The sequence below is a fragment of the Nesoenas mayeri genome, assembly GCF_963082525.1.
Source record: "Nesoenas mayeri genome assembly, chromosome: 13".
Lineage (NCBI taxonomy): Eukaryota > Metazoa > Chordata > Aves > Columbiformes > Columbidae > Nesoenas > Nesoenas mayeri.
Window position 1 is genome coordinate 15,690,034 of NC_137550.1, and position 26,761 is coordinate 15,716,794.

General features: G+C 44.7%; 1 protein-coding gene across 1 annotated transcript in view; it reads right to left on the bottom strand.

The window, feature by feature from the left end:
* MCF2 (MCF.2 cell line derived transforming sequence) overlaps positions 1-26,761 on the bottom strand; it is a gene marked incomplete at its 3' end in the record, with an annotated part of 56,786 nt that overhangs the window by 25,326 nt on the left and 4,699 nt on the right. The window contains exons 2-7 of the mRNA XM_080352378.1: positions 18,368-18,436; positions 17,715-17,829; positions 13,025-13,115; positions 5,831-5,950; positions 4,605-4,721; positions 2,561-2,710 (exon numbers count right to left, since the gene is read on the bottom strand). Coding sequence (XP_080208504.1) covers positions 2,561-2,710; positions 4,605-4,721; positions 5,831-5,950; positions 13,025-13,115; positions 17,715-17,829; positions 18,368-18,436 — 662 coding nt within the window. The remainder of the gene's footprint in view (positions 1-2,560; positions 2,711-4,604; positions 4,722-5,830; positions 5,951-13,024; positions 13,116-17,714; positions 17,830-18,367; positions 18,437-26,761) is intronic.

Sequence of the window (26,761 nt, forward strand, 5' to 3'; positions counted from 1 at the left end):
GAGGGCAGCACTACCACAGGTCTCTCTTGGTGAGCAGGCAGGCTTGTATTAGATATTTACCTACAAGTTCATGTATTCAAGCAAATATCTCTGCAGCTTGGAGGATTTGCTTCTCCATCAGGATCATCACAGGAGGTTGTAGGAAGACAATCCCACAGTAGGACAAAGCTGGGACTGAGACCACATGGCATCACCTACTAGAGCCTTTACATGTAGAAGCAAATCAGCACTTTCCATGTAACTTCCAGTCAGGGGAAAATTTAAATCCTTGGTGTGTTCATTAGCATCAACTGAGGTGCTTTGTGCTGTGTTGGGCTCAGCCCCAAAGCAAACAGGTGCATTTGGCCAATTATTTTCAGAAACAAAGAGACCAAACACAGAGGTGAGAAGGAAGACAAAAATAGATATGACTGATAAAATGAGCTGGAAGAAGCCCTGAAGGAGAGACCTGTGTGTGATTCCTTTGGAGACCCAGCTCCTGGAAGAGTTAAAGCCCAACCTAGGCGACGGCCAGATTTGTATTGCAAGAGAAACAATGGCAAAAGCACTTTAGGGAAAAGATTCAGAAAGCACAGACTTCATTAAACATCTGCCTGCCCCAGATAGCTCAGAGAAACCTAAACACAACAGTATCTTCAGGGCAGCAGCCCAGGAGCAGAAGGACACAGCCGCAGGAGCCTCTTCTCTCCCACACACGAAGTGTCCACTGCCAGTTTGAGTCCTTATCACTGAAACATCACCGAAGATGACCACAAGGCTAAAACCTCATCTCCTTTTGGTACTACCACATCCAGGAGACTCAAAAACAAAGAGGAATTTAGCAGTATGCTTTGGACCACAGGTGGCTGCTAATTCAGCCTCTTACATCTCACTTGACAGAGCCCTGCCTTCCCCTTTTGATTCAAAGCCTTTCATGATATCTAAGACAAAGCACCCGACTGTCAAACAGGTGTTAACTTGATTTTTTTTTTTTCCCTTTCAATATATCAAAGAGGTTAATTTCTTAGTTACTCTGTTTAATTAATTTTTGTCAATTTTTACAATGTGTTTGCAACCAGCTTCTGTTCAGTATCACAGCTACATAAACTATTCTGATTGACTCATTATCTGAATTCAAGAATCAGCTGTACCAATCTTGGGGTTGTCATGAGAGAGACAAGGATCTTGTGTCTTGCTGTCACCACAATCTGTGCACAGTTTCTCATCTGCTTTTATCTTTCCTGATCTTAGAAGGAACAAAAGAAAAAAGCCAACGGACTTTCATTCAGAAGCCAATGATTTGGTTTGATATTTGAAATTAATAGACAAGGCATTAAAAGCAACAGATGTCTTGTTCTAAGCGCTCCTGTGCTTTGTATGCAAATGAAAACACACAGCATGTTTTATTTCTCCACAGAGGGAAGTGTGTATTACTGAATGGTTTATAGACAGGACTACATTGTGTAGCCGATATTTGCTCCCTACACTTTGGCTGTAGTCTTAAACATGAAGTTTAAGTCAGTAAGTCATACTGCAACATATGTAGCTGCTGGTTTATATTAAGATCTCTTTATTTTCAAAGAAGAAATAAAGGACTATTGGCAGTATCTATAATTATGCTTTCTATACATACACACATACATTTATGCCTACACACAGTGCACTCTGGATGTCATTCTGCATATTGCTTACAGGCAGCCTTCTGGGAACTCACTGTCACGTGAATGACAAATGACTATAAATGAAAATAGATACACTTCTCTGACTTATGTAAATCAACCCTGTCATAAAGCCAAGTACGTCTTTCTTCAGCCACACAGCATGACTATCAGCATGGGTATCATGAGGGTTTGGGGACAGGTCTGTGCTGTCCCTAGAAAGATGCAGGAGCAGCAAGGACAACAGCTGGATACAGCAGTAGCTGGTTGTCCTAAAGCTTCCACTAAATCCTACAATAACTGTAATCACAATCACAGACAGTTGAAAAAAAATAACTTGAAATATCAAAGACACGAATGGTGTTTAAGATGAAACATGAAGGTCCACATGAAGACAGGGATCACATCAGGAATGTTCTGTCCCATGCGCCCACATGAAATCCTCACCTTGGATGCCCTCCAGCTCAGTTCCCCAAATCCCACCAGGGAAGCTACATCAGGCAGAGGGACCTGGGGACAAACCATCCCTCCAGACCCGCTGGTGATCTTTGGGTGCAGCTTCTTCCAGCCGTGGGGGTGAAGCAGAGGGAACCCCATCAGGACATGAACCCACAGGTGCCAAAGCCACAAGACATGCAAAGCCCATGGGAGAAGCACATTGGAGTCACCAACTTCTGCCGCCAGCAAGTGGGCGGCGGCTGAGACAGTTTTGCTGGATGCTGGCAGGGTGCTTTACTTGAGTGCATGGCAAATGTAAGGGTAACATACAGAAACAGTCGCGTTGTGTTTCACTTAGTCTGTCAACACGTACACATGCATGGGAGGGAAGGAGAAGTGGGCATCAAGCAAACAGGCAGTCACATCCCAGAAACCCAATCAAGCAGGGGCTGGAAACCCACAGCAGAGATGCTGAAGACACATACCTTGAGCTGGTAGTACTTTTCTGTGCGCAGGGCCAGGATGCGCTCGATTGAATACATGTCGTCTGGTAGCTCTGTTTCTGCCAGCTCCGTACCAAAGGACTGTAACATCTGTGCAATTTCCTTCACAGTTAGTGCAAAGCTCTCTATCGCCTAGTGGGAGATGATAATTGTAATCAGTTTGGGATTCAAGATATTCCTACAGCTCATTAATAGTGTGCGAAGAGCTAAGGCTGAGGTCTGCAGGGGAGCCCAACAGCTTGGTCTGAGCGAGGTGGGTGAGATGCCCACTGCAGATGGAGCTTATGGGTGCTGTGGTGCATCAGCTAGTGGCCACCAACACGTGGCTTTTAGTGCTGTTTGAGTCCACAACAGGGACTTAAATAAGGATAGTATTGTGCAGAGACACATCCTGATTTGTTTTCTGCTGCCTGTTCTCATGTACTCTGAGATTTTTCCTACCAAAAACTGAAGGTCTGCAGTAGAAGCCACCATAGGATCCATCTTGCATATTCCTCTAATTCCTCTTCTATTGTTCTTCTTCTCTGGTTAAGCCACGCTGGGAACCACCTCCAGACAGTAGGATTTTGGAGATGTATTTGGCTTCTTGGTGATTAATGTTTCCAGCTTTGCAAGCCCAAATGGTGGGTTACAAGGCAGTCTGGCATCATGGCCACCTCCTCCACCAAGAGGACAAGGGTGGGAGCTAAGCAGCTTGTCAGAGACAAACTGGAGACAGTGCGATGGACGTGAGTGCTGCTGGTACCTCCCCAGCACATCCAAGACAGACAGTGGGAGCTCTGGATGCCAAAAGGTTCCCAGACCACAGGGCAAGGTGGGGATCTCCTGGCCTCACTCTTTGCTCTGATCTTCCCCCCAGTTGCACAAAGGAAAGATTAGATCAGTGAGGAGCTGCTCATGTCCTGCTCAGCTGATGGTGAACAACCACAAAAGCAGAGGACACAGCCTTGCTGAGGCTCAAAACTTTGTCCCCTGCAGGACACACACACAGTGCCAGCTCTGCCCTTGGGAACAGGGTAATAAACTCAAATGTAACAGATCACATTTCTATTTTCTTTAAACAGCATGTATGTTCCATGGAAACTTCCGAAAATATTTTATGAGCATCCTACAGAGGCATTTTGAGAGAGATTTTTCATATGGACATTTATCTACCGTATGCAGCTATTTTCTAGAAACTCATCCTTTTCTTGGATGAACATTTTTTGACATTCATTTTGTCGTTTTTTGTCTCCAAGTGTGAGAGCAATGCTATTATTGCTTTAACATATCATGCAAAAGAACAAAACTAAGAGCCAAAAATAAAAAAAATTCATTAATTTGGCATTGCATCAGTGTAAACTGGCACAAAGTTAATGGCACAAGCAATAGCTTCAGCTATTCCAGCTACAATGTCTTCTGCTTTTGCCTTTATACTGAGTTCCACATCTACTGGTGTGGATGATGTGTTAGGACAAGGGGCACTACGATGTCCAGTACATTTTTCATTAGTGCTTTGGTTTGCTGGGAAGGTAACTGGGAATCCAACCTGCCATTAATCTGGGTGACAAAGTCCCAGTGAAAACTAAGACTGTACAGGAAGCACAGAAACACTCAGCATTGCACAGCTCAGGGAATCAAACGCCTTATTCCTGGCAATATTAGAGGAAAATTCTTGAAAAAAAAAAAACCAGCAGTCTCATTGACCTGGTTCCCAAACACATTTGTCATATTAATGACACGAAGCAACCATGATTTAAAAAAAAAAGGCCTATTTTGTATCTACCATTAAGGGAATTTTAATAAAGACTTAAGAAGACAGATCTTTTGGGAGAAGTTTCAAAAGAGGCATGAGGGAGTTAATCATCCAATTCCCTTATAAACCAATCAAGCGCCTAACTCCACTTGACTCCTTTGCAAATCTGACGGAGCAAATTTAGTTGGTTTCTGGGGTCGCTTTCAGCTACCCATTGCTCATTGCCTTACAGAAAACCTTCCTCAATCCATCCCAAGTGCCAAGAGCCTGGTACTCAGCCCCAGTACGTACAGTCCTGAAGATGACCCACTCGCTGTGGCAATACTCCAGGGTGCCACCAAACTCCGGGGTTAATTGTTGTTCATCAATGTATGTCAGCAGGTCACTAACCGAGCTCAGCATAACAACCTACAAACAAGGCAACACCGTTAGCTGGTTGATCATCACTTCTACTCAAGTCATACACGGATCAAACCTACAAATCTTTTATGTATCTGAAAGCAGGTTTGTTCTAAATGTTGTTCTATTGTATGGCTTTCCTCTTATGCTTATGGCTTAACATGGCTTTTATTTGACGTATTTAAGCATTTTTGTAAGCCAACCTTCACGTCACAGGTGCTTGCTTCCTTAAATGCAAAGCACAGTGAGACGCTACAGTGCCTGCCTGCAGAACAGAGTTGAAAGCAAAGGTGATGCAGGTTTTTGCCAAGGGATGAACAGTAATCTGGAAAAAATGTAAAAACTTTAATACATCATAAAGCCTTGGCCAATTTCATATAAATGTAAGTTTTCATGTAATATATGCTCATGAGTTTTTGTGTCTTGATCTGCTCTGGGATAAGTCATGAATTTTCAAAGCTGTGCAAATGACAATCATTTTAGAGTGAAAAATGCAAAGCTTGTGAACATCATATTACTTTCTAAAGGAAAACATTGGCTGGTTTTGTGGGTTTGTAATTGCGTCAGCCTTAGATTCCATAAATGTACTTTTCTTCTCTTAATTATTCTCATTATACCCTATAATCAAGGTGACTTTAGAAATCTTGGAAACTTTGACTGGAGACTATAAACCCAGTTCAGCTGCTGTTTTAGAAACAAACACCAATGTGATGTTGGTATGGAGTTTACACTGAGATGAAAATGGCAATCATGGGTGGAATCCATAGCAAAAGATTCACTAGACATGTCTTTTCAGACATTAAAAAAAATTCCCAAGCATGGTTTTATCCTCCACAGAGGCATTCAGCCTACATGGGGGATGAGGACAGGCTGAGAACCCCACCACCCACTACCATGGACATTCTCTGTGGGGAGCAAACTGCACACAAGGGAGCTGAAAAATGCTACAAGAGACATTTGGTGGAGGAAGATTTGGTGGAAATAGGGCACTTCTTGCAGAGATGCTCCAGTTTGTCTTCACATAGGTGCCTGCAGAGTGGGACACCATCACCCCCCAAGCCAAGGTGCACTGGCAGCCTCTGGCCACACACAGGCACAACACCTCTGCATGTTCGTACCGGTAACTTGAGTAGAAAATCCTCCTGACTGAATCGAAATCCAATGTCAGTGAACGTGCGCTGGAAAAACCCCGTGGGACGAAGAACCATCACCAAGTGCAGGTTCCCTGGGAAAGATGCCTGCAAGGAAATAGAGACAACATACAACCTGGGGACATGGTAGGTCCAACAACGGCTTTCAGATGCCCTGAAAAGAGGTGAAATCACTCAGATCTCAGAGGTTTTTTTCTGATTGCCATGACAGTCTTTTCTTATTTCCAAAACAGAAGGGAGACACTGTAAGTGGTTTAGAGATATGGGATGTAACTGCAGGAGGATTGTCCATCCCCACTTCCCTTTGGAACAGGCAGGAGTTCAGCCATGCACCTTGGAGGGTCACTTATTAGAAACTTTAATACTATATGTTATGTTCTGCATTATAAACTGGGAAGGGAATTTATGACTTAGCAGGGAACAGAGGCCTGGAACATTGAGGGGAATGACAGACAGATTGGGGAAGCAAAACTGATTGCCAAACTCGCTAATTATCCTATAACCGCATGTAGCATACTCTTCTTGTTCCTGGTAATTACCAAGCAACATTTAATTTGTGGTAAGAATTTGGAACTTCCTGTCTACGCTGCTGGAGCCTTTTTTCAAGCATATGGTTGGCAGGTGCGTTTTTAAATAGATCTGTGAAAAGGGTGCTTGAGAATGAAAAAGAATTTTTAAGAAAGTAGGAGTCATATCATTAAATTATGGATAAGTGCATGATGCAAAGAATCGAGGTAATTAAGACACATGATTTTCTCTGACATGCTGTCAGGCCAGGTTACATTTCTCCATATATTCCTCCTTATTTTATCCTCCTCCATTATCCTCCCAGAAAGATGATAGTAGTATGTACAGCAAGCATGAGAGTAATGTATGTGTTTAGGTATTTTGTACTGCAGGACATTTAATCTGTGCCTCCAAAACAAAAACCACTCCCATAAACATGCATTAGTGTTGTTCAAAAAAAGGCATGATTTAGAGTTGAGATCAGACACCCATGAACTGCATTGTAACTTATTCGCTATGTTTTCTTGTGTAGGAAAGGTCAGGTTGTGGCTTCTATTGCCCACAACTTAACTTAGAAATGGACAGTGAGTTTTAGGATCAAATAACCCACATAAATATATGGATCTGCTGTTATTTTAAGTAGGAGCAGAAAAAAAACCCAAAAGAATATGAATGAAGTGCCAAATTCATATCCTTTGGAAGTCAACAAGAGTGGTGCAAGTGACAAAGATTTGGTGTTAGAAACAAGAGCAAGCCTCTAAACAACGGAGATATTTGTGCTGGCTCCGGGCTCTGGTCACTGTGCCTCTGTTACACAGCAGTGGCTACAACTGCGAGAGACCCAAGGAACCAGCTTCCAACCCCATCAAACCTCCAGACAGGTCAAAGGTCTAAACCTGGCCGTGGAGTCACCAGACCTTCACAGCTCTGAGATGGGTCTTGCCCAAGAAGGTGTGGGTGAAAGGCTGCAGGAGCTCCAGGTTCACCTCATTGCTTCAATGCCTGTTTAATTAGCTCTACAAGGAAAATCAGCTCTAATCAGCTCTCCTGCAAGACAACCGCAGACAGGCCCTCCAGCAGCCCAGCTACCAGGCACAGAGAAGTCCATCTCAGAAATCCTGCCCAGCTCAGGATTTTTAACTTCAGCTTCACCATATTACTAGAAAGAAAACCATTCTCTTCCTGTTGGATATCTCTGAGGAGTTGGAGTGGTTCCTCACTTTGAGGTTGAGAAGAATCTCTGCCTGGGATGCAGAAAACCCTCACTGAAGAAAGCACTACTAGAACTGGCACAGGCTTGTAGACATTTTGAATGAACTGAAAATTTACAGCATTAATCTTTCACTGGAAAGTCTCTGGCAAATCCAACACTCATCCTCCAGCGCATCCCAGAGAAGCTGGCTGCCTCTCCCACCTCACCGTGCTGGCTCTTTGTTGGACTCAGTAAACGCTGCTATTGCTATTCCCAGGCCTGCTGGCTGACCTGCTCAATGTCAAGGCTAGTCCTTGACATTCCTCATGCTCCAGCATGTCCCACAGTACTAGGATATCCCAGGAAGAGACCTGTCAGTTCACATTTACAGCAGTGTCGTGGCTGTCCCTGCAGAGCTGTGAGTCCACCACATGTCATTCCCTCACACTCACCCTTATGTCCATGTTTGCCCTATTTCACAGCCTGTTCTTTTCCCAGTGGCCATTTCCCTGCAGGCAGAACAACAGTAGCATTCCCCAACAAAGGTTTCAAAGATACCACCAAGGAGCCACCACAAGCTGCAAACCTCAAAGAACAGGATAGTTTTGCTCCAAGACAAACCCCGCACCCCTGGTGTTAGTGGCTCAAACTGACTTGAACCAAAGCCTCATGAGACCAAAGGTCTTCAGTGCTTTAAAGGAGCTCAAAGAATGCAATTTTACATCTTTCTGCATGGTTTTGAGTCCATTGGCGGCAAATCCAATGGTGAAGTCCCACAGAGTTTGGGGAAAGTCCCCGTTACCAGCTCAGAAACACAACAATGTGTTCACGTCTCTGAACTTCAGGCTCCTACCTTGACCCCCTTCCAAAAAATGCCATCAGCAATATCTTTGAGAAGAAAACCAGCCAGAGATTCATCCTCCCTTCATCTTATTTCATTCTCCCACTCTATCCCCTGTCACCTTTAACCCTGTTTGGCACTTCAAGCAGAGCTGAGTCTGCTTTGCCCTTTTCTACTCCTTGAAGTCCTTGTTGACATGCACCCTCCGCGCACAGAGCAGACTCCTTGAAGGAAGGGCCTGGATCTCCAAACCGTATCACCCAATGGGGAGCTGTAGACTTCGAATGTCTTCTCCTATGACACCTTGGGCAGGAAGCCCACAACTCCAGAAAGATGAAGCAGGAATCAGAAGGCAAGCAGAGCTGCCTGTCAAAACTACACTGCAATAGTGATAAGGTGTGAAATGCCTCTCGAAGGGCAGAGGTGCCTCTGGACACCTTTGGTTTCATGAACGCAGGATGCCAACATGTTCCACATAATATGCAAGAAGAGACCATAACCTGGCACTCAAATCCTTCTGCCACATCCACCACAGGGGCAAATTCTTCTTTGACACAACTTTATGTCCCATACACACACAACTGTGTGCTCCTCAATATGTTTCACCCCAGAGGTAGCTGGGTTTCCAGGACAGATGATTTTATTTCCACTCACTTTAGAAACTGTTTGGGGATTTTACAGCTGATCTTACATATATAAGATCAAGGTCAGCTCTTAATGAGCAGCTGAAAAAACAAGAAATCCAGCTTTGCAAATGATACATAATATACTTCAATCATGGGGGGAAAAGAAAGCCAAAAAAATAAGCTTGCAGACAGGCACCAATCAAACCATGTCCTGTGCCCTCTTACAGACTTAAGGGAAAGGATGAAATGCTAAAAATATATTTATATATACATATATATGTGTGTGAAAAGATCAATAATTCCTCAAGGATGATATTCATGAAGGAACTATATCTTTTTTAATCACTGCTACAATTCTAGTTCTTCTGAGGGCTGAAGTGCAGAGAAGTTACCTGCACATCGAATTCTAATGATACTGAAGATACTGTTGGAAAAAACTAATATAGTCAAGAAAGCAAAGAAAAAAGGGTCCTCAATCTTGCCTTATGTTTTATCTTATTATTTATAACACTACAAAGAATCTTGTGCATGTGACAATCTTGGGTATATGTAATAAAAAACCTGAAAGAACCCTCTAAAGCCTTTGCCCTCTGCTATTCCTCTGCAGCATATCAGGAAAGGCAGAAAATTATCAGCACAATTCCACTAAATCGCTGGCAACATTTCACTACTATTAACTGTCTCACTGACCAAAGACCATGCTCAGAACATTCATCCCTTTCTGAGGACACAAACCTTAAGGCCCCAGTTCAGCAACTTGTTTAAATGCACACTCAACTGTAACCACGTAGACAGCCCTGATATAATCAATCTAGATGAACTGGGCTAATAAAGCACAAGAAAGGGCTTGTATTGAAAGCATCACAGTTATTACCTGCTTAGAGAATATCTCATCCTGACACATTTATTTAATTTCTCCTAATTTTAGGAATTAAATTTCCAGAGAAGATTCTTCCATGCAGTTCACTGGGACATTCATGAGGTTGGAAATCAATAAGCATAAAGAAAAAAAAGTAGTTGGACTCGATGATCCTGAGGGTCTCTTCCATCCAAAATTCTTCTATTTGCCAGTAAGTTTATTTCTGAGCAATGGAGATTGAGACTACTGGTCCTTGTACATGTGCTGAGGTGAATTACTTTCTGCTGCCCCTTAAAGGAAGAGCCATACAACAAAATGCCAGGTACTGCTAATTTGAGCTGTAAGTTCCCCCAGAGCCAAAATGAAACTCCAAAGCACTCTGCTACCTTTATTTTAGCCGCCTGCATAATTAACCCCCAAAGATGCTGTTAGCACGAATTCTACCTAGGGCTCCGTCTCTGCCGTATGATTTTTTTTAGGGTAAGAGCAATAAATAAAGCCTTTCCCACGACATTTCGGCGATGCGCTGGAACAAGCGCTGCAGGACAGCGCTGCCCAAGGCCGACAAGAACACCCCGGCTACTCCCGCACGGAAGATGCTCCTAATAAATCCGCCCCGCCGCTGCTCAATTAATATCGCTCCGGTCAATATTCCCGCTCCTTCCAAGCCCTCCCCGATATAAAAAGGCCTCTCGCCGCCGCGGTGTGTCGTGTCCCACCCCCCCCGCCCCGCAGTTCTCCGCGCTGCAGCACGCCGGGCCCGGACCTTACCGCAGTCCCGCCGGCCCGGCGCCCGCCCCGCCGCGGGCCCGCCTCGGCCATCGCCCGCCGTGCCCGGGGATGGGGATGGGGAACCGGCACTGTCCCTGCTCCCGGGGCAGGAGGCAGGAGGCAGTGGGGCAGGCAGGAGGCAGAATAGGCAGCCCTGCCTGCACCCGGCTCCCGGCTGGCAGCCCCGCTCTCCTTCCCAGCGCCCGGTTGGTTTTTAAGGTGGAATGCCAAAAATCAGCCTGCAGAGGCGGCCAGCTCGTTCCTTCGAGGATTGGGCTCTGGGTTTAGGGCTTTTACTCTTCCCTTTCTCCCCCACTGCGATTATTTCAAAAAGTTGTTTAGGATTTTGACGGGGGGGAATTAAGGAAAGATGCTCCTGCCAAAACCAGAGGTGTGACCGTGGCTGTAGGGCCTCGCTTCCCAAAGCAAGTAGTGACAGCGTGAGCCTGATTTGCCCGTGTAATTAAGGGACCTACACAAAGAGTTAAATAAAAATGTGTACAGTCTCATACAACATTTTTCTGGATCAGATGAATAACTGCAGAGCTGCAATTGCATATACATATGCTGAAAAAATAGGACACACTGTGTGTTTCAAATTCAGCTTATTTGCACTTCTTTATTCCAAAATTATACAACGATCAGAAAGAAGATTTTTTAATTGCATCGTGGGTTATGGCTTATGATTGGAAAGAAAACATTATTTAATCTTTTGCGTTAGATGCACAAAGGCAAGTCCAGTCAAACACCTCCTGGACACGAAGTCCGTCCTTTAGGGCCAGACCCTGTTTTTAAGGCAAGATTCCCAAGTCTTAAGATGTAGTGGACACATGTTTCCTGCTTCTCATTCCTCTTTGTACAGAGCACCTCCACATTACATACATGGACATCCCTGATACTACAGGCAAAGTCACCTGGCTACCTGGACATACAGCACATACAGGTAGAAAATAGAGTGTATGCTCAAAGGTCACACAACAACTAAACCTTCTTATTAAACACAAAATGAATGGCACTTCTGTAGAAGTTACAAATCAGGACAGGATTTTTCCACATTTGAGACTTCCAAACTATGCAAAGCAACATCATCCTCCTTAAAGGATGCTCTTAGAACTAGCATCTGCTCAGACACTGGCAGCAGAACTAAATGTTGATGATCACTTTAAAGAACTACCTTTTAAATGCTGCTGCTTCTCTAATGGTTACCATACTTGGAAATTCAGTTTATAAAATTCAGGAAAATCGGAACCCAAAATATTGACAGTGGTATCTCATGCACATTGCAAAAAGGTAACCCTCTTCCCTCTACTGGAAGCCTAACAGCAAAATGCCATCAAAGCCTACACACTTGTAATGCGAAGTTCAGCTGGACCAGAACTAAATACTAAGATAGCAAAAGACTTAACTTTATCAGAACTAATCAGAATCAGGCAAGACCTTTCTTTCTCAGTACATACTGTTACTTCATTCTCTATCAGATGGATCAATGCCTTTAACTTCAATGGTTATAAGCAGAAACAAAGCCAATAATAATAGGCCCAGAATATTTATACTGACTTACCCACATGGCATGGTCTAGTTGGGAAAGCATTTACCAATTAGCTTCTACTTATCCACGCACCAATAGGCATGACTTCTCTACATCTGCATTAATTACTGTAACACTATGCTCTGATTTCATATGACACAAGCATTGCTGAGTTGCAAAAAGCTTACTTTTAAGATACGTTCATAATCTAATGATGAGTAGCACATAAACTTGTATAATAGGTATTTAAAATACATGAATGCATACACACACACTTAAATTAGATTTTTCCACCCATGTCCACATACAAATGCTTGTGAATCCTTTTTAAACAACCTAACACTTTCAATCACTGACAATTAGGTAAAACATAAGTCTCACTAATAACCAGTGTCTAGAAGGAACACAGAAGCAGGCAAATTCTCCACCCATCAAAAGCACAGAGCATAGCACAAAACACATTTGGACCACTATGAAGTACAAAACCAACCAAATTAATCCATTAATAGCCAAACAGCTCATTTATGCACCCAAATGGGGCATAGTGAAATAATTACAGGTCTGTAAAACAAAATACTACCTAGAGCAGGGGTGTCAAACTCATTTTCACCGGGGACTGTAGGAGTAGTTACATTTATACAGTCCTAAAATTCCATGCAGCCCTTTGAAGACAACCATGAGGCTGATATGCCCCTGGTGAAAATGAGTTTGACACCCCTCAGCTAGAGAGAAAGCACAAGCATCATTGCTCTTGGTTCCCAGTGTTTTCTGAAAGTGATACATCATGGGCACAATGACTTACCACATTAAAAGAAATCAACATGAAACAGGACTTACTGCTATTTTTTGGAGAGTCATTTTGACTGATGTCCATGTGTCCAATCTTCTGTCCAAGATTAGGATAAATTTGGTGTCAGATTCATGTTGACTATGAGATAAGAAAATACCAACAACCAGATAACATTTGGAGGGAATGTGACTCTCTTCCCCCAAAAACCCCAAACACAAGAACACAGAATGCAAACCACATTTTGAATTTTCCACAGTTTCCAAAATTCCATTTGAAAATATTTCCCTGAGTGGACTACAAGAAGAAATTTGGGAAGCCCACCTTACATTTAGCCCAGGGTTAAGCATCACCCTTGAAATGGGCGTTGTGTGGGAGGTGGAGACAACAAATTGCACTTGAAACTTGCATTGGGCTTGAGAAGGACCTTGTAGAGGTTGGAGGCAGCTGGGCTCCTGCTGAGCAGCTCTGGGATAACCAAAAACCTCCACCAGCCACTGCCCTGGGGATGCACACCCCTGTCCTCACCCCTGAGCTCTTCCCTTGGAGAAAGCTTGCTACCTGCTTGCCTGGGTTACGGCATCCAAGCAATGACTCCTGGCTTGGTTGCCAAGAGGCAGCAGAGGTGACACCAAGGCAGGGCCGGGTGACACCAGCCTGGCTGAGGGAAGGGGGAGCTCGTGCTGGAACAGGCTGTGAGAGCTTCCCCAACACCTCCCGAGCCCCTTTAGAGAGGCAGCGATTGCTCAGAGGCAATTTCCGACAAGCTCTGGTTCACTTCACAAGCACAGGCTTCCTGACATCCCTTTTGACACCCAAATCCTTTAAGTTGCTTTGAAATCCCCAGGCTTACCAAGCGGGTGAGCTGCACTGGGGATGCCCAGTCTGGCAGGTGACCTAACATGCAGGTGAGGTCCTGTCTGTAATTCAAATATCACCTTCCCAGCCTAGCTGGGCACAGCTCAACCAGGCTCAACCCGTGATAAAACACACTGCAGGGCAGTCTGAATTACAAACTGGAGTCACGTTTGCACACAGGTAAGGGTACGCCAGCTGTAACCAAGTCCTCTGGTGTGAGAGTATTTACAGGATACTCAGGTAATATTTACAATATTTATTTCGCAAATGCTGAAACAGGATAGTCATGTCTCATGCCATCCTATCTGGGTGTCTCAGTGATGTGGAGAGGGTCCCAGTACACAGGCTGGCTCCCAAGAGCTGGGTCCGGTATCTGCACTGGGCACAGCCCCATGCAAGCAACCTGCCACAACCACGTCTTCGGTAATTCTTGTGTTTGGCAAGCGAAAACACACAGTGGATTACTCAGAAGTATCACATGGCAGACAATACTTGGCAACTTCACTACTGAAAAAAAAGACACTTGAAGCCAGTGCAGGAGCTTTCATTCAATGCAAATCTTGCTGCTCTGGTCTGGGATAGGCACGCCTTTGACAAATATATTCAAAAGGAATTAGCAGTTGTACTGAGAAAAACAAAACCACCACCCTTTGGTTCCTAATAACAATTGACTGAAGACATGTAGAGATGCACAGCTCCAATGCTGTCCTACAAATACATCTTATGGATCTCTAACGTCATACCCAAACTGCAAAGGTTTCAAGCAAATTTATACATCGCCATTGAGGCACACCAGAAAAGAGCAGAGAAAATGAATGCTGGATTTAACACATGGGTCATACACATAATTTCTGCATGTAATAAAGTCTGAGGTTATACATGGTGATCTGGATCAGGCATGACTTTTCAGCCAAACCCTCTTAGCTAAAATAGTTTTGACAACGTGAGCCAATTCTGCAGGTTTCTGCCAGCTCTGTTCACCCCCATCACAAGTTAAATAACCTGGGCAGGTGGGAGTGGGGCAAAAGGATCAGTTTGTTTGAGGCAAAAATAAAACCCTTTGGTTTTTCAACACACCCTAAAATTTTGAAAGGTAGGTCTCTGTCCAGTGAGAAACAACTCCCCATAATATTTCCCAACAGGCTGCAATTGAAAAAAATAATATATATAGTGTTTACACAGCACTGCTGTCATATCAAAAAACCTGAAGAAATACACTAGAATTCAAGTAATTTAGAAAAGACAGCCAGACTGCAGAGTATTGTCAGTTAATAAAAATACACCAAAGTATGCCATTTACTCAGGCCAAGGTTATATTCAGAGAGTAGCCTCTCAGCATGGTAATTTACTTTTATCAGTTTCCTTACAGACGGAAAGAAGAAATTTCCCTGCTGTCCAAAAGCCTTGAAACTTGCCATGGGAAATTAATTTATTCTGGGGCTAGCAGAGCAAGACTGTGACTATTTGCAACCCAGGCCTTGCAGGTTTATCAGATTTCCAGTCCTGCGATGTACCGTTTAGACTGACAATAAAAATAAATCAATGCTTTCTCACTAAGGCTGCAGCCAGCAGCGGAAAGATGGAGATAGGTAAGCAGCGTGAGGATGATTCTCTCTGGGTGCTTCTTGTCACTTTTTTGTTCTTACCTTTAATTTTGTATGTGTTGCAGGATGCACCAGACTAAAAATAAAGACTTGGGATGTTTTGCAGGACTTGAAATTGGATCCCTGAGTCTGCAGTTGTGAGATTTATCACAGGCCTGAGAGACTCCTTGCGGCTGGTGGGATCAGAGCAGGACCTGCTGCCTAGTATTTAAATTCAGACCTATTCATAGCCAACCGCACCCCTCGCTGCTTCAATACTCCATGTCATCAGTCATAGCTCTAAATCACTTTGTACCTCACTTCCCGATATAAGGGAAACATGCAGAGCTTGCCTAAATACCAAAAAGCTGGATAATCAAACAAAATCATTCTTAGGGTCTCATTTCTGCCAACATCGGCATCTGTCGCACTTTCCTGTGCCTCTCCTTCAAGCTCATCATCGCACAGTGCAGCTCAACCAAGCCATCCTGAAGGCAGGCAGGCACACACTTTGAGCTGGATGTTTGGAGTGTGGACGATGGGGATCTGCTACTTATTTTTCTGTACAGCTCTTCTATACAAGGACTTCCTGCAGTTGCCTCTTGTCTGCAGCACAGTTCCCAGGAAGCCTAAAGTAAAATCAACTTGCCCACAAGACTCCTCTTCCTCCTGGCTCTATTCATGTGCTCACCTTGCAGAGCAAAGAGTAGCTTATGGCATCCATCTCCTTTATCTAACAATTATTTCCAGGAGAAAAAGGCCTCATGAAATTCAGTTTCTCAACACACTACAAACATGACATCCCATGAGGTTTCCTCGCGCTAGTATCAGTGGGACATTATGCAGCCCTTTCTACTGATTGCCTAGGAAAGGCATTGTGTGTGTGGTTTTGATAGGCCTGTACCCATCTGTAGGTATCTTGTAGGGCGGTGTCAGTGCACTCAGCTAACTCTGACACACAAGTCAAACATTTACCTGTTTTAGGGACTTCCTGGCCCAAAGTCTGAGCTCTGATCCCATGGTGTGATGATGCTGATGGGTGCGTACCCAGGGGTACCCAAGCACCCTCACCTACATAATGCTTTTCCTTGCTCCCCGACACCACAGCCTTTTCAACTCCAGAGTGTTAAAAAGCACATGTTTTAAAGACTGTCAGGTATCGAGGCAGGCTGTTACAGTGGGGGAAGGAGCAGAGAAACATGATTAAAGTGGTTTTTCTAATAACATGCTGAATGTGCTTGAATCATCAGCAAGCTCTCAGCTCTCATTAGTTTCTTAATTGAGTTTGACCTATTAGAGGGCCAGCAAGACAGCTCATCATGCTAATGCCAGGTTGTTTACAGTCATACAAAATAAGAAGCCCTGGAGAAACAGGGCAGAGCTGGGAAGTGCAGAGGCGCAGACAGGGGCCACCTAAACAGCATGAAGGAGAAACCCCTTTGCCCAGCACACACCATGACATGTCCCTGTCCATGCCGGGACAATCCTGCCTGGGCCAGGAGCCCACAAAACTTCAGAGTCCATCCACAAAGAGGACAGAGGAACCAAAGGCTTTTTGTTTTTCCTGCAGAGGTGGCTAAACATGGCACTTCTTTCTCAGCAGCTGCTGATGGAAAGCTCCCATCTAGCTGCTGTCAACCTGCTCTCCGTGCAGGAAGATATTTGCCAAAACAGATATTATTCAAGGAAATTAAGCATTCCAGGTAACTGAGTCACCAGGCTCAGCAGCAAGAAATAGGAGGGCCATTAATCTAAGTATACAGCCCTGCATGTGGCATAGGCAGACTGTCAGCTGCTTAACCCCGAGACACAGGCGGGTAATGGGAGCTGTGGCATGCTGCTGTGCCATTGCCTCTAATGGGGACCCCAAACAGCTTGTTCCTGTAATTAATCTCTTCCTCCAGTTACATTTCTCTTTCTCCATGGTAATGACTCTCTGTTTGTACATGTCAAAATATTATTCTGCAGCGGCATGGCATATTTAGGCAGTGACACATGTCAAAGCTTAAGGAAAGCTTGCTGTTAATTAGAAACTTAATAAACTAAATTTATGATACACACAGGCTGACAAGTCATTGGGATGATGTCCACTTTTTACTCTGCAGTTACTGGCACATTAAATACCACACCTGGACACTGTAAGGGCTTGCACCATTTGTCCTTTCCATCTTACTTGCTCTGAGAGCTGAAGATGCCTCTCACCCTCATGCGTCGCATCACCCTGAAGATCCCCTGCCTGGCCCAGGCAGGACCAACACCTCTGCCCATCACAGGCAAGAGCTAAAAGCGAGCCACATACCTTGGGACTGACGTTAGGTATGTTAAGACTTTAGATACGATCTCCTCGGGCACCTCGTTGAAGCGAGCGTTGTCAGGGAGGGTGATAATCCAAGCCTTGTCTTTCCCTCGGCCACCTAGAATGAAGACACAGATGCTTCCCTGGGTGAGCTTTCCAGGAGGGCCAGCAGCAAAGCCCAGGTCCACCAGTCAGGTCAGAAAACACGCTGCCATCGCTACAGAGGGATTTTTACATCACCAGAGTCAAATCCTGCCACTGATTTCTAGCACAACACACACAGATGGTAGAAACAAATGTATTAGGTACCGTGTACTTCCTTTATTTACTGAGTGTGCTTTACATGGGATAGCAAAAGAAGGCAGAAATATAAGGACAAATCAGCGTGCTGGTCTGAAATCTATAGAAACACATTTCAAAGCAAACACTTCTTAATGCATTGAGTGTTTGAATGTAAGAATATTTTAGAGTATGGCTTGAGACAGAAACCTAATATGTTCTTTCAAAACACCTCAATGTTTTATTAACAACATTTCTAGTAGCACTGGAGACTACCTGATGGATAATATCGTGTGTGGAGTATCAATTTGCCAAATAGCACAGAAGTTCGTCTGGAGTATTTAATTACCACACAGAGAGAAGTTCACCATACTCACCAGAAAGAAATGCAAACTCTTTCATCAAATCATCACTGATGTCTTTTGCACAGATGGGTGTTGCAGTTTCTGGGGAAAAACAAACAAATAAACAGAAAAAGCAGTGGTCAAAAAGGAAGGAAAAATCCAAAGCAAACACATTTATCAATGTATTAACCCAAAGGTGAGACTCGAGCCTAAATTATATATGAAATTTTGTAACAAAGGATACATGGTTGCCCTAGAAACTCATGTTTCTAATGACTCTAATCAGGCAAATGCCATAAGTCAGCAGCAAATGTATTCTGTCAAATGTACTAAGGGAGCACTGCTGGGGAACCTGAGTGTTTTCTCCTCAACAGGGTATATCCAGTGTTAATGTTTTATATTTTTGAGTTATTAATTTAATTTTGCAAACTCCCCCAGTGCTTTGTAGTCTTGGCAATGTAGTGGGCTGAGGTTTCTGCTGGGAACAGCAGCGTCTAAGGCTGCTGTACTAGGAACAAGGTTGGGTTTTTAGGCTGTTATAGTCTTTAATTTTGAGCAAATAAGCTTCTGAAATAATGTTTTCAACTAGCATGTGGCCACATGCACTGAAAAGGACATTGGTCTTGTGTTTGGTTGTTAGATTTTTTTTAATTAAATAATGGGAGAGGCCTTTTTAATATTAAATTTTTAGCACACTGACGGTTTCAGTGGAAGCACATCAGAACAATACACGTAGTTTTTACCTTTCCCTGGGAGAAGGAAAAAAACCAGACTCAATAAACACAAGAGGAGCTTATACCTGGCTGACATTCTTCTAGATTATCTATAAATTGAATGATAGCTAAAAATTAAACATCCTTGTTCCTGCAAATAAATGTTTTAAAGCACATCTATACAGATTAAAGTCCTTGTGCTTTCTGATAATCAAATTTTAAACAGTGATTATTTTACAGAGTTGGTCCTAGGGAGTAATCTTTTGGCTGTTTTAAATCACACAGGCTGCATATTTCAGCACACTCCAGTGTAATCAATATTTATTCTATTGCACTTTTTCCCTAAAGCTTTCTGGTCACTTCTACTTTATCCAAGGATTTTTCAGGCCTTTAATTAACCATATGGAGCTGCAGCACAGCAGCCCAGAGGTGCATGAGGTAGGAGGGACTCTGCCTCCTGCTCTCTGCTCTTCTATGGACACATATTGGTATTTTTCCCTCTTGTAGATAAAAGTGTTATTTTTGTTTGTTAAGGATCAAGCCTCAGTCCCACTGGCATCTACAGAAACATTCTTGTTTTTAACAGGCCCTAGAATTGGTCTTGGTAAGAACGTTTGTTTTGCAAAGATATTTCAAATATTTCTCTCTCATTCAACTGCTTCACCTAACTTGAGGACAAGCAGTGGCAACAGCTTTCTTCTCTATTAGTTGATTTTCTTCCCCAGCTCAACAGTTTCACGCTGATAAAAATCACATTTAATAACTTAACGAGCTCCAACACATGAAGCAGATGATATGAAACATGTGGGTCTTTGAAAACACAAGACAAAAGCCCAACTCACCTCACCCACCCCTGCCGACCACTGTCCCCAAAGATACAGCAAAGTTGTGCCCTGTGCTATGATTCAAGTGCTCAACAGTAAAAGCAAACACAGTTACAGGTTTACAGTAAATGCAGCTTTTGTTTCTGGTTCTGCAGCGATGTTAGAGGGATGTGCTGGTTTATTGATAGCTGGGCTGGGGGAGGGGGGTTAACCTTTGTATGGTAAAGAAAAAAAAAAATCAAGAAGTTTCACAAGACATTTCCTCACCGAGAAAAATCTAATGATCTTCAACTTTAAACTAAGCTGGACGTAACTATGGTTGGGAAAAAAATAGCATTTTTCTACAGATATTTTCAAACTTTGCTTTTCAGAAAATCATCTGAAAAATACATGCTTTAACCCATGCTTTAAGTCCAGTGCTTATTCTCTCACATCTCTCTAAGCTACAATTTCCCAATGATTATCATGGAAAATGCAAAACCACCTGATGTTGTAACCCTACATGTGCTGGGAGGCTGCAGTAGGACCCACTGTCCCCTGCCCTCTGCAAGCGTGGGTGACCTTGTCCCGCACACCTGCCAGCTCAGCAAGCGCCACCAGCTGGACCTTTATTTGGGTTTGAGGTGCAAAGCACCATAGGACAAGCGTTCCCACCATGCTTGGGAACGACCTGAGGAGGGACGCACTTTGGGAGCTGTGGTTTCCAGCAAGGACCTTGTTCCCCAACATTTTATTGCATGGAAGGTTTCATCCTTGACTCTGGCACATAGGTGGAAACCCAGATTCCTAAGCACCCTTATGACTTTGAGTTTCTCGCTTCTCAAGAGGTGATTTTTGGAAGAGGCCACTCAGCACCTTTGGAAATTCAGGCCCTTCTGAGCAGTTCCAAGTTGAGCACCCAAAATAACTCATTTGAGGAAAAACTAGGTGGAAGTCCTTTACTTCAGGCAGCGACGGCTCGAGGAACATTTCCCTTACAAACCATCCCCATCTCCTCCGGGGCAACAAGCGATGGATGAGCAAGATAGTTGCCCTTTGGTGAGGTCAAGGCTCAACAACAGGCTGATTGTAGTCCCATGAGAGCTGCTCCTTGGCCAACTCATTGCTCACTCTGCATTGGCCATCAAACTCAACCTCCTGGGCAAATGTTAGGGAAAATTAAGTCCTGGAAACAAATTTGCAAGCGTGTTGCTGTGCCTGCGGCACGTCAGTTGGATGTTACTGTAAATCCTGTACAGAAGGGTGACCTCTGTCCTCAAATACTAACTTCTGGAAAAAGAGCAGTGAAAGGCAGTGGGGCACCAAAGACATCCACCTCTCAAACAAGGCTTCAGTTGATGTTCATTGGCAAAATGGGGATTTCTTATTCGAAGGACGCTCTTGGGACAGTACAGAAAACACCCCAGGGTAGTGCCCAGCACTATGAACAACACAGTCAGCCTGCATCTCCCTTGGCACAAGGCAGAGGAAGCCAAAATTTTATGCAAGTCCACTCATTTATCTTAAAAAGAGGCTTTGTGATAATCAGCTATTATAGAACAGAGCTGGACTGTTACAAAACTGAGCTGAACCCCTTGTGTTACAGCATCTCAGAGCACTTCATGAACTACAACGCTATCATCACACAGCTGGTGTGACTTCAGGCTTTAGGGTCTTACCAAAAGCAATCGGCATCTGGATGATAAATTGTCCTAAAAGTGGAGTAACATTTTTTATATAGGCCCTAAACTGAGTATTCATAGAATGCTGCTGCAATTATTACATTCAGAGACTCCTCTACGGAGGAGATCATTGCCACAACACAGTTTCAGAGGATGCCTGAAGCCAAGCAGGGAAAAGACAAAAGGGAAATACAGTGCTCTCTATATCTCCAAGAAAAACTCATCAGGGAACCCTGCTGAATCTCTCCTGTCCCATCATTTGGTTACACAGTCCAAAACATTTTACTGGGTCCTCTCCATAGGACGATATCTCAAGGCCATTGCACAGACTGGAGATGTAAGAATAATGCATATTGTTAGAGATTTCCCATTCTAGGTGATTCAAGCACAATAGGACTTTCACATGCAGTGGATGTCTGCAGTGACATTCAGAGAGGGGACAGCTACAGTCTGAGTCTATATTCCTCACATAAAACTCAAACTCCAAAGCACTTCGCTCTTTGGTAACTGTTTTCTTTCCTTTTCCAAACTTTGCAAGCCCACAGCATCTGCAGACAGCAGCTGTGTAAAGCATCTGCCAAGCTGATGTAATAGTGCCTTACACTTCACAAAACTGACCAAATATTGTTTGCAACTATAAAATCCATTTGAATATGGCTTTGCTGTGAATGAAGAAGAGTGGCTTTTCATGTGAGGGTTTTTGCTATCATCTAGGAAACAAAACTGAAGTAAAGGATCACATTTTGCTTCTCCATGATCTGCTTGTTCTCAGCTGTTTGCCCATTTGGACATCCACACTCAACGAAGCAGCATTTATTTGGTGTCAAGGGAGCCTGCAAATCAGTATGTTTGTAACCTATTTCCATTTCCATTGGTAACCTTCTGGGCTAGCCAGGATTACCAGCCAGCGTCTGTCTCAGTTTATTCCACCACAGGAAGGTCTACCTGTCCCCTAAAGTTCCTTTGAGGCTAATGGCCCCCATAAGGCAGACCTACACAAACCAGCGGCATCTGCAGGAAGGTGTAATGCTCAGGGAGTTCCAATGAGTGGGGCTTCCCCTGGCTGCCAGGGACACCCCTGTCCACAGCCAGTGTCAGTGTGAGCCTCCTAGGACAGCCTATGGAGCACAACTAGGTTGGGAATGAGGATTAAGCCATCCCCACCTCAGCTGCTTTGTGCAGGACTGGGAACAGAAACCCCCTAGAACCGAGTGCCGCAACCCTGAGCCCCCTGCAATGCAGAGGGCAGCACTTTCAGCTTCTCCAGCCGAAGTTGCTCCACTTTGCAAAATTAAGTATTAATTGGGGCAAAGAATAGAAACACAGTCCTGTAGCTGAGGAGAAAGACCAATGCACCACCCTGCAATCTGTCCCCCCCTAGCTCCCTCCTGTTGCTATACCCCAGTTTCATAGCCATGAAGAAGCACTCAAAAGGAATGACCTTGCAGACCATTGCTCAGGACACTCACTTGGGATAAGTGGAACAGCTTCACTTGACATTTAATTATCTGCAAAAGTCAAAGAGCTCCTCCAGGAAGAATGACAGAAAACCATCCTGTGGTGGGGGTCACAGCTTGCTGCAAGAAACCCAGGTTTCCATCGCCCCGGTGCGCGTCCAAGCCAGTGAGCGGCTGAGCCTCACCCTGCTTTCACTCTGAGCAATTTCAAAAGGCTTTGGATTCAATCCAGTACACAACAAGAAACATCGCCATTCTCCCCATCAGCACACCATGTCCAGAAAGCAAGACTGAGGGAGTTATTAGAGAAAAAAAGAAAAAAAAAAGGTATTTTATACTGTCTACAAACTGCCCTGCTCTGAACAACACACTTGCATGAGGTCTACTACACAAAGCCTGTACAATAGCATGGTGCCAAGTGACCAAGTGCCTGTCCGTGGCTGCAGGGAAGGAGCAGGGCAGGAGCACGCAGGCAGCTGCTGGTACTGCCCGGGCACCGCAGCTTCCCAGGGATCCTGTCCCACCTGTGTGGTCTCCAAGTGGTGGCTTCCTTGGCAAGCTTATACCTGGAGTAGGATCCTAATTTCCATATCACCAGATCCACTCTCTCACCTTTCCATCCTGCTCCATACCTGTCCGAGAACAGGATACAGCAGCGCGTACACACAGAGCACATGTTTACACAGCGCTCATGTGAATCGGAGCCAGGAGGGGCTGGCAGCTGGCCAGGAGGCATGATGCTGATGGAGATACCGTGCTGAGCTGCACGTTCATCAGAGGGCACATAGTAGAGAATAGGACATTGTGCTCCTCAACAAGGCCTGCTGTATTCACCAAAAGCTTATTTACAGGACCTGGTCTGAGCAGAGAACTGACAGCCAAGGTCCTGAGGCTGTTTCCTGGCTTTGAGACTTAACTTTTTGGTAGCTGAGAGCAAATAATGTGAGAGATGGCTTCAGTCTCTCATGTGCAAATGAGAACAGGCACAAGTGCCAGCAGGATACCAGGTTAGCAAAGAGACACAAGCATCTCTGATGACAAGAGCAGAAAAGACTCCAGGAGCCTCCATCCATCAGGCCAGTATAGGTGTCCACATCTGTACAGGTTGTGCAAGAGCTGGCACCAAAGGGTGGGTGTTAAAAACCCCGTTGCACTGACTGTTGGATGGTGTTGGACTGACTTGGACAGCTGGGTAAGAAAATGTCTCCATAGCCACGGGACTGGTTTCTGGATGCACCAAAGAACCGAAGGTCTCAGGATCAGTCGTGAAGTCCGTGAGACAGGACTCAGTGGGTTCCTCCTGAAGGGTCTGAGGATCAACTTTCCTACAAGTGAGTTTGCAGCAAGCTGGCCCACAGGGATTTGCAGATCCCACACCAGGGACTTCTAAAAATTCACAGGGCAGAAAAGCAGAGAGACCTGCTAATAAGAGAACATTTCTACTCAGTTCCATCAAAGTCATCCAGAACTGTAGAACACATCCTTATGCTGCAATCACACCTTTGTAGCTGAGGTAACAACCTGGCCACAGATTTAGATCTGTGGGGACCTTTTCCCCAAGTGATGAATACCCAGCAGTAAAGCATAGCCTGTATCAAGCAAATTTCCTTTTTTCCACACCTCCAGAAGTTCAGCTGTTGAAGAAACTTAAGAAACTCGATTGTGCAAAGTACAAATACTGCCGTGGTCCTCTTCTGCATTTGCAAGTGATCTCAGGTATGTTGCAGAAGCTATATATGTAATCACCATTCATTTCTAAAAGCAACTCTGAGCTGCACAGGACCTCATGTGCATCAAAACCACATTCAGCTGCTCATGTATCCTGCTCTGACACACACATACTCTTGTGGAAGTAGTTCCAGTGCAGCTGCCAGGGGTACCTGTTGTAAAGATGAGGTCCTGTTGCTGTCTGGGGAGCCAGGTGGAGCATATTCACCTTTAACCATCTCAACATAAGAACAAGAATTTCTGCTGCTGCACTAAAACCTGGCACATTCAACAGTTTGTAATTCCAGGTGGTGCAGCCATTCCCCGTGCCAAGCAAGTCACACAAAAGACTCATTAAAATATTTATGGCAGCAAGTTTCAATGTCCTGGATGGCTGTAAGCTCTTTTGTCCCTCCTGGCCGCAGGGACAGCTCACACCCTGCCACAGCCCTGGGCTTTGCCTGCAGGCACCCACTTCCTAACTACAGCCACTTGAAACCAAGTTTTCATTTGGAGGGAAAGCCTAGCAATTAGATTCAGTTTTTAAATGCTTATTTTTCTGGAAGATGAGATATATTGATCCTGAGGAAGATGATGGGGCTCCTCGGCCAGTTCCATCAATAGCCTGATGGCAAACCTCCACCTGATGTGCACAAATCTCTCGGTAAATCCTTGACTTTGCAGAGGAACTTGCAAAATCTGCTTCTACAGGGTGGCTGAGCTGCCATCTCATATATCTCCTGAGAAGAACATCAGTACAATATAGGGGACAATGGATGGTAGAGCCACGGGAAGAGCTGCACCCAGGAACACAGTAGGAGCCGTGGACAGACAGGGTGTATTTAGAGGGAGGTGGTGGTTCAGGTGCTGGCAGCACATCCTGGTCCCCAGGCTACAGGTGGCAGTGGGACCATCTCGGGAGCTACCATTCCAAGGGGATGTGAGCATGTCCCAGCAAAAATCATGATTTAAACTTCACCGGGAGCATCATCTCCTGTCACAGATGAGAAACTGAGACAGTCACATCAGGCAGGAACACATCAAAAAGACACAGTCTTCAAAAAGGCCATGGAAAGCCCAGGAGTGTTCATCCATTACCAGGCATGACAAGTTGGTTGCCACACCAGGTTCAATGACTGCTTGGATTATCCTTTGTCACCTCTCTACAGAGGATATTTTAAGGAAAGGCTCACTCTATTTGCAAGATCTTTCTTTTGCTTCTCCACAAGCACCCTCTCCGGCACAGTGTGGGAGGCAGGATATGGCACCAGATGGTCCTCTCTTCTGACCCACTGGCTGTTCTTCTCCGCTAAGACCTTCTAAAGCTCAACAGCAGTGGATGCTTCGGTGCAGACACACATCCCCACCACCCAAACCTGGGAGTGTGTTTGGCTAGGAAACCACGCAACAACAAACAAAAGGGAAAAAGAAAAAGTGAAGCTTCTGAAAAAAAACTTGAATAACCTTTTCAAAAGGCTTAGATTTATGTACACTGAGGATGACAATAAGGGTAAAAATGCAAAGGAAAATGCTGCAGAATCAAAAAAAATGTAAGAAGGAGGGAGAAAACGTTAACTCAGTGCAGTCCAGGCTTGTGGACCATCATCCAGGCAGCGTGCCCATCCCACGGAGGAATGTCCTCACGGGACCAGCTGAATCATCACCTTACAATAGGAGCTGATCAGTGTCCCAAGAGGGATCAGATGGCATCGTGTCCAGGCGTGCGCAGAGCGACCCTGGATCAGGCCCCATGGCCAAGCCTGCGAGTCCCAGAGCAGAAGCCTCCCGCTCCCCTCCAGCGACCACCAGCAGGGAAACACCGGCTGCGAGAGAGCAGGAGCACCCAGGGCACCAGCACAGCACAGCTGCACTCTGACACTGACACACAAAACCAGCAAAACCTCATTCCTGCTGACCACGGGCCATCGCTGCCAGGAAGACGATGCAGCCAGCAAAGGATCCCAGAGAGGTGCAGCCAGGGAAGGATCCCACATTCACAGCAACATCATCCTCCAATACAATTTTGGGAGCCGGAGTGAGCAGAAGGGTCCCCAGGAGCCGGTGC